The 8,960-nt window shown below is 40.1% G+C and overlaps 1 protein-coding gene across 1 annotated transcript; it reads right to left on the bottom strand.

Moving 5' to 3' along the window:
* Positions 1-1,006: 1,006 nt before the first annotated feature.
* Positions 1,007-5,758, bottom strand: psmb7 (proteasome 20S subunit beta 7). Its single transcript, XM_037118247.1, has 8 exons — positions 5,606-5,758; positions 4,568-4,661; positions 3,664-3,761; positions 3,381-3,521; positions 3,015-3,130; positions 2,353-2,411; positions 2,119-2,270; positions 1,007-1,228 (listed from the first exon to the last, which is right to left on the bottom strand). Exons 1-8 carry the CDS (start codon positions 5,665-5,667, stop codon positions 1,117-1,119), a joined length of 834 nt encoding a protein of 277 aa, XP_036974142.1. The 5' UTR covers positions 5,668-5,758; the 3' UTR covers positions 1,007-1,116.
* Between the last annotated feature and the right edge of the window lie 3,202 nt (positions 5,759-8,960).

The following is an 8,960-nucleotide window of genomic DNA, read 5'->3' as shown; positions in this document are numbered from 1 at the left end:
AAGTAACTGCCATGGCTCTGATGCAGCATGTGTCACCCAAAGTTACTAAAGTTATCTATCATAAATTTTAATCTGAAGTCAATATGAAGTGTCTCCACCTCAACTTGATCAATCAAATGGGTGCCTTTCAAAGTTACACTCCTTTTAATACAACTACCTCCTTTGTATGTCTGCGTTTTCCACCAGATTTGCTTACCTCGGCATGCTATGACCTCACAGTAAATTATGAAACTTTGGAACAAACATGTACACTGGGAAAAGATGGTGAGTAAAAGATGTGTTTTCATGTTAATAAGAGTACCTGATTTAGTGTCACACCTTAAACTCTACAAATTATGGGTTGACTGCGGTTCAGAAGGTTGAACTGCTGTTCACTAATTTGAAGGTTGGTTGTTCCGTCCCTGGCTCCTGCAGTCAACATGTTGAGGGGATGACGGTCAAGTTACTGAACCCCAGAATGCTCCTGGTGTGCTGGTCGGCACCTTGCATGGCAGCCACCACCATCACTGTATGAATGTATGTGTGAACTACTGTATGTTGCTCTGGACAAAAGCATCTGCTTGAATGCCCTAAATGTAAGTGTATATCATACTAATATTTATTTTACTTGTCTTTTAACCCAACATATATTTATTACCAGGACCTTTTTTTGCATTTTACTTTCATGTCAACATCAGGAAACATTGAAAGCGGTTGTGTTTTTATGCTGAACTCGTACTCAAACTGGTGGCATGTTGTCATGCATGTTGACTTTTGTTGCAGGTTACTGCTGTCTGCGTCTACACTGTCAACTTATACAATGAAGGCAAAACGTCTTAAATTTTGAAACAGATGTATAACCCAAGTCATGAGCTCACTCCTTAGCAACCCTGCCAGATGAAAGGTGCTTCATAACAGGCATCTGGCTCATTGACAGTTGAAACAAGCAGCTTTTCACTAAAAATAGAGTACCCAGTTATATTTGTAGCTCAGCAACCTTAAAAGACAAAATACTTCAGAACAGCCATGAACATAACCTAAACCAGCTCGAACACTTTTATTGTAAATCATGGAAAAACATGCCACTTGTGTTAGGAATTATGTGGGGTACATTAAGAAACACATAGTACAAGTATTTTAGGAGGTATCCATCGTCTGTACAGTCTCCTCCACAACCTCTAGGGCCAGCGGGGTCACAGTCTTTGTCAACACACCAGTGGTTCCCCTTTTGTACTTGTAGTCACCAGTTCTATATCAGGAGACAAGAAAATGCAAAAAATGAATTTCAAATCAAACCTGAACAGTTACATTAAACAAGCCTATGTTTGGAGCTTGTTTAATTAGATTCCACACATTTGAGATATATCATCTCCATCAGCACAGCATGCCACTTGAAACAACTGACACAGACATGCACATTGATTAGGTAAAGTCAAGCGGAGGCCCAGTGGACAGATTTTTCTTTAAAAAGCTGGTTAGTAGCAAATTCAGATGAGCATGATAGGCGGCGGCTGTTAAGTCTACACTCTACCACATCACTCTGCATCTGTACTCACAGATTCAAGGCTTCAGCCTCATTTACTCTTCAAGCAAGACAAGCAACAAGACAACAAGTCAACAACCAGTGTATCAAGTGACTGAAGTTAATGATTAAATGATCATATCTGCACTGTCACAGCATGCCATGTAGGGATGTGGGGTGAAGACACAACAGTGCATCCTCCTGTACACTTGTGAACAGCTGCTGCTCATCTCATGTCACCATCTCAAAAAACTTTCCCCAAACCAGCAATATCAAATCACATTCTAGGCTGGTGTACAAGTATTAAAACTGTTAAGTTAATTGTATAGCTGCTGGTTTATTTACATTACACTACATTACATAGTTGTGTGCTCACGATGGAATTAACAATTTCAGGCTGCCATTCTAGTAAAATACATTTAACAAACCAAGTTTTACCCCAAGATAGTTTAAGTTTATTTAGTTTAAGTTAGTTAGGTGCTTGTGTGGTACGTGAAAAAAATCCACCAACAATTAGGTCTGAAAGTATACTTCACCATGACAACAGATAAGTAATTTGTTTCACCCAGTGGATTGTGTATGAAAGGAATCAAAAGAGAATACAAAACATTTCTCACCTGACGCCCTTCTTGTTGGCCTCATCATGGGGCCGCAGGTAGTCCACCTTGCCCTTGGTGATAACACACAGGTCAATGTTGCTGCCAGAGCCCAGGTCATTAAAGATACCTGCAGCGATGGCATCTCGCACCAGCTGCTTGGCCGCCTCCTCCTACGTAAACGACACAGAACCAGAGTTAAAAACATGGTTGTGTACTTTGTTGAAATGAATGACATGTGAGTGGTGTACTCACCTCCATGTCAGGCTTGTAGCGGTCCTCAAACACTGCCATGGCAGCCAAGGACCCAGAGCCTTTTGTAGAAGAAAAAAAGCTGTGTTTTTATCCATGTCTTCAGTTCAGTCACATTACATTCTCACATGGCAGTTGTCCAAAAGATTTTGTGTAATGTGTCTTCCTTTTGTCGCTAATGGTGTTTTGCTGTTTTGAAGAAAACATTTTTAATCAGAAGTGAATGATCTTCATTAACTTTTTTTTTATTTTTTTAAACAATTTCGTATTGCTTTACTTTGAAACTTTGTATGCTCTTGTTCACAAGAGTTTGCCTGTAGCCTGACAGGTGAGACTCTAAAGCACTGACACACTGCTCCTTAGGAGACTCAGACTAGGTTCTCAATGTTTTGTTCAGCTCCTCTTATCTAGATTTTGGAAGTCAGAGGAAACTGTTTATGGAGATTAATGTCAGAAGATAAACCTGAGCTAGGAGGCCAAAACAACAATAATAATAAAACATATAGTGAGAGTGTGGAGGACAGGTCTGTAGGTTGGCCTCAGTGTCATAGATGAAAACAAATGCAGCTGACAAACACTTAATCCTTCCATCAAGACATCAAGCTTTAAGTGAAACATCAGAATGTGTAAAGATAGTGGTGTGTTGCGTTGCATTTGAGACGGACCCATGGTGACGTAGGGCAGTTTGTCAGTGGAGCCGTGAGGGTAGATGCTGTAAAGGTGAGGACCATTACAGTCCACTCCACCCAGGACCAGAGCAGCACCAATGTAGCCCTGATACCTGAACAAACAGAGTTAAGCAGCACATTCACATGTCTGTATATATAAAACCCATTTTCATATTGCTAATACAACATTTACGACTACGTGTTGATGTAAATAACAGGACTAATCTTTTAATCAACGTGGTTCCGTACTTTGATTTGTCAGATATTTATTTTACTGGTTATTTTTACATAACAGTTTCTCATTTGTTTGTCAGAGAATCATCTTTCTCGTGGTATACAGAGAAAGATGATTAAGGGACATACCTAAAAAGCATTTGTTTGAGCATGCGGTTAGCAGTGGCCACACGTGGCAGCCTGCCAGTGGAGAGGGAGTGCAGCTCCAGGTTAGAGGAGATGATCTGAGTGGTCATCTCTGTGTCTGCGGCTGTTCCTGCCCCACAACAGCTGGACAACAACACAAGTACACAGCAACCCATCAGTTACACATCATCCCAGCTCCATCGCATAAATGTTGACAAAATTGTTTACTCTCCTAAAGCCACTATATGTGGGATTTGAACATTCAAAGACAGCTTGTGCCACTTACTAAATGTTGGGGGAGATGTAGTGGATCTTGGAGCAGTTCTTGTCTGCCACCACCATGCCCTCAGTGGCTCTGGTGTCAGCTCCGAGGATGACACCATCCTTTCACAGGGAAAGAAAAAATATTACTCAGACATTACTCAGTAAACTGCTTGTTTTTAAGCAAGTAAAACATCACATCTTCTAACAGTGAGCCTTCCTGAATTGTTTCTCCCTTTAGACAATCAATGGTGTCCATTCACCAGTTGCATACAAGTGTCTTTTACTCACATACAGACAAGTTACACTTACATATAATTGCTTTTTTTTCCTTTCAAAAATGCACCCCATCCTCCATATTGCCCAGATCCCAATCAGATTGACCATCCATGGAATGTACCACAACAAGTCCAATCCTAACTGCCCCTAAATTCTCACACTGGACCATTAACCACCGATCTTGTTGGGTACAACCAGCACCGGTAAGAGGGAGGGTTGACCTGAACACAACCTTTTCTAACCCTATCCCTATGAGTGTGGACATCCTCATCTCTAACTACTTAATTTTAACACTGCACATTACTGTAGCTGAGTATGAAGTTGATCGGATGATTGTTGAAAACATCAAGGAACAGAATCAAAAAACACAAAAGGTTAGCTGTGTTAATCACTCTATGTGTATTTTTGTGAAAGACTAATAAATGCGCAGTTGTTTTCAGCAGGTACAAATGAAAACATTATCACATGTGTTCATGCTAATCAGTGTAAAGACACTGATATAGATTTGATTCAGTGTAGTACAGTATTGTGAATACTGAATACCGATTTAAACCATGGGTTGAATATAATCCACAAGAAGACAGGCTAGCACAATAGCACATATTATGTAGCACATACATATTTTAATCAGCCTGGTTTCTGTCACTCACCTTAAAGACAACGCCACAGATGGTAGTTCCTGTTTTACGAGCAGCGGGCAAGCTGCATCCCACTTTGTTAGCTTCACCTTCCAAAACTGCATTTCTGAAAGAAAAAAACAAAACAAAAACATAAAGACATATGTATGTATCTATTTGAAACTGTAAAAACAAAACACAACTCCTTAACTCTTTTGGTAAACTGGAACTGCAATTTTATACAAAACTAAGTCTTTTGCAGTCAGACCATGGCTGCGTCTGAAGATTTTCAGAATCTCTAAGCACTGACAAGGTCTGGTAGCTTACTTGTGATACAGGGTCTGACCACAGTGGGACAAAAATACCACTGAGTTACATTTATATTAAATCTCAGTACGTTCCTATTCAAACTATATTGGGCTTAATAAGCCTTTGCCATTTCACCTTATGGGTTCAACCAGGACAATTATTTACAGTTAACCTACATTTCGAAGAAAATGGAGATACTAGTTTTGATCACATATTTTTCCACCCGAAATCAGTGGAGCTGGACCGCTGATGCAGAACATAATGTCCCACACATTATCACTTTTAAACCATACAACTGAATTATCATGGACAGTAAAGTTTCTTGCTCCTGTGTAATATCCTTTTTCACACTGTGTCTCCAGTATGTGTTTTGCTGTATAAAGACCAGAGTGCTCTGACCTGTTTTAATGTTACTGGCCTAACGAACTTTATAACGGATAGCGATGCATATCTCGAGAAGAAACTGTTTTCCATGTAAAAAATATGTATATGGAATAGACTCAAATAACCCGAGTTTACTGCGACACCGAGATTATTATTATTAGCTAGATATTCTCAAATGAATGGCAGAAGTGAACATTAACGTTACCGCTAGCGTGGGAAAACGCCTGAGTCATTGTAGGGGAGCCAACTCACCATGAGCTAGCATCATTAGGAAAACACGTCTATCTGGCGAGTTGCCTATATACAAAAGGTAAAACCCCATTAAACTCAGGCATGTAGTTAATTTGGTCTGTTTCTAATCCGCTGAAAAGCGCTTACCTCTTGCAGTTTTCGAAACTGAAACCCCCGAGCGCTGCTCTGTTCACCGTCAACGTCGCCATCTTGCCGAATGCGGGTTTGTGTTTCCGGGAAGTAAAGGAAGCGGCTCACTAGAGATGATGCATTTGCGGTCGCCGTGTAAACCCGTAACTTTGGGTTCACCATCGCCGAGCAAATGACTGACGACCAATATATAACTCTTGTAGGCTGCTATAACATCAAGGTTTGTGTACTTTGTGTAGCGCTCGATCTGACTCGGTATGTCTGTCTCTGTCTGTCTCTCTCTCTATCTGTCTGTCTGTCTGTCTGTCTGTCTGTCTGTCTCTCTCTATCTGTCTGTCTCTATCTGTCTGTCTGTCTCTCTATGTGTTTATTTTACAATCCACTGTACATTGACAGCCCTTTTTTCTGTCGCTAACTCGTCCCACACCGTTGAGTGTGGTATGCTATCATTCAGTTTTTCAGAATATCAATTTTTCGCGTTGTAAGACACGAAAAACTGCCAAACATTTCCCATAAGAAATTAATGGGACGAGGTAAAAAAAAGTTGCAAATCTTCAACATTTGTCAAGATTTCAAAAACTGACTTCTCTGGCATACGTTGACCTAGACACACCATTCAAACTTTAAAATGTAGATTCAACTTTTGCTTTAGCTTTCATAGTTTTTTCGTCACGGGGCAAAGCGCACAGCCCATTTCCCGGCGGGGAATTGTCTAGTTTCCATAGTAATTCCCATTTCAATATGAGCGCTGTCTCGCTGGCTGTTCTGTAGGTACAGTTGAACTGCTGATTTGATTTCCACACTACACTGACTCCAGCTTTCATGTTAGTCAGGCCTCTGTGTGGTCTACATGTGGACCACCTCTGGTGATTGTTTCAGTAATGGGGTTTGAAAACGTGTAGGTTACTTGCACTGCAAGACAGAGTTAAGGACAGTTATGAAGCTGGGATCAGAAGGTTCAGCTGCTTAAATCCATCCAATATTAAACTACTTAAAGCTGTAGTCTCTGACTATTTTTTTGTTGTTGTACTAAAATTGTCATTATGATCTGACAGTAGAATAACATACAGGTCAGCTGTGTAAAAATCCACTGTCTGTGGCTCCACCCAGTGACTCTAATTTGATTTGCAAGAATCCACTGCTCCTGGAACAACACAACCAATCAGAACCAAGGGGAGTGTCTGAGAAGTGTCAGTCATTCTTGTGCATACTGCTGGCAGCCCCCCTTCCTCACATAGGTACTGAGCAGTGCCCCTCCCCTGCACAGGTGTAGTTCCTGCTCTTACCTGGTCAGATATGTTGACCTGTAAACAATGGAGGAGAACAGACAACAACAACAGAGCCAAAAATTGCCCCAACATTGCCCACGTCAAAGAGAAGAAATAAGAAGACTGACGAAGAAAAGCAGAGTAAAAAGTGTCATTTCAGTGGTGGAGGGAGCTGCGGGATTTGTAAGGACTCAAGAGCGATGCAGAGTTAGCTGATTTTCTGCTGGACAAGTAAGGACCCCCGCTTGATATATGTTTAATTCTATGTTTTAACCACAAGACTGTGGTGGCAGTGGTTACAGTAATACTCACAATAGCGCATATTGCCATATGATGTTGCAGTCGAGCTACATGGCTTGTTGCTAAATCTAGCTTGTTAGGTTGTACGGTAACTCCAGTGTTTAGCTTTGTGTTTATAGCTACTGGTTTGCAAAAGTGTCTTTCAAGTGACATTAGTTTGTGTTCAGTACGCTCTGATGTTTACCTGAATGATTCGCTGGTAACTTTGTCTACAGCGATGGGAGAAATATTGTTTGTTACTCAGGATACCTACAGTGATCGGCATGAGGCACTCATCATTGTAATTTAGTTGTATTGATTAGAAAGAGAACAATCAGGGCTTATGATGTTGTTGTTATTTTGAATACACCATCTTGGTTATCTGACATCCTCTGTTACCATGGTTACAAGCCTACTCGTGCACAGCAGGCTCCTCTGTGGGCTAATTCCACTTTTTTCTCATGACTTCAGACTGCAGCTTTAAAACAGGGCTTTAACAAAAGGATTAACCTAAAGAAGTTTGACACTTGGATGTAGCTCAATTGTAGTGCAATAAGAGAACACTAATATTTTGAATGACTGATATAAAAAGAAATTGTTTGAAATTTAAAAAATACACACATACAAAATGTTATTTTGGAGCCCAAAGCTACAGCATTTCTTCACTATGCATATTCTGTATGGTTTTCATTTTGACCTGTATACTGTACAGTAAAATCAACTGTGCTGTCTTGCATCAGGCACTTGGATTTTAACTATAATTATGTTATTAAAAGAAGTTATTGTTATATGCTTTAAATGCCACAAGTGTGTTTCCATACAACAGAACACTGCTTATAGTCAGATTTACTTTTATTATGGTGGAGTAGACAAATATCTCCAAACACAACTCAAATACAACTAAAAATATCCACTTGGAAACATATCACTGAGGAAAGTGAGAAAATTCTCATTTGACAGAGCCTAAACCTTGATCTACTATTATTGAAGCAGTTAGCTCAGCAAACATTTTTATTCACATTGTGTCCAAAAGTCTGAGACCTTTAGAAAACCTCTAATGTTGTCATGTAAACATGTAAATAACCAGAGTTTGAGGATTCAGAAAGTCAGAAGTGTCAGAAGAACACAAGACTACGAACAGCAAAGATACTATCAAAAGAAGGCTGCTGTCGAGGTCTTAGTGGACATGTGTGGAGTCCATGTTAGCTCGAGTGCACGCTGCCATTGAAGCAAATGGGGGAGAATCCAATAAAACATTCTGAAAGTCATTCAAACATTCAAACTGTTCACTTAAACTTTTAAACTGAGATTTAATGTAAAGAAGACATAGAATTAACTCACCAGCATGTCTGAAGGTTGACATGAAATGATTTCAATTAACTGGAGTTACTAATAATGAACACAATAGCACACAAAGTTTTATTTTAACAGGTTCCCTGACTTAATGTATTTCAATCAAGTGAGACTATTTTTCTGTCAGAGGGAAGCTGTATTGGTAAATCAGATTCTGTTAGATCCGTCCCAACAGAACAACAACCTGCTCTGGGCCAGTTACATTGTGTATTTAATCCCGCTGCCATGTTTTGTCCTTGAAAAGGATGGATGCCAACTTGATGCCAGCTGGATGTCAAGGTCGATTTTGAAATGCGCTCCAGTGAGGTGGACAAGATCAGATAGGGCGCCTCCACAAAACCAGATGAGTGCATTATGTTGATTAAGCCTTTTACTAAGGTACAAAGGACAAAACAGGTGGTAGAAGGTGTTATCAGTGGGATCTCAGTGACCGATAACAAAGATTTAATGTG

The sequence above is a fragment of the Acanthopagrus latus genome, chromosome 12, assembly GCF_904848185.1.
Source record: "Acanthopagrus latus isolate v.2019 chromosome 12, fAcaLat1.1, whole genome shotgun sequence".
Taxonomy (NCBI): domain Eukaryota; kingdom Metazoa; phylum Chordata; class Actinopteri; order Spariformes; family Sparidae; genus Acanthopagrus; species Acanthopagrus latus.
The sequence above is the reverse complement of the archived record's forward strand: the minus strand, read 5'-3'. Positions and strand labels throughout refer to the sequence as shown.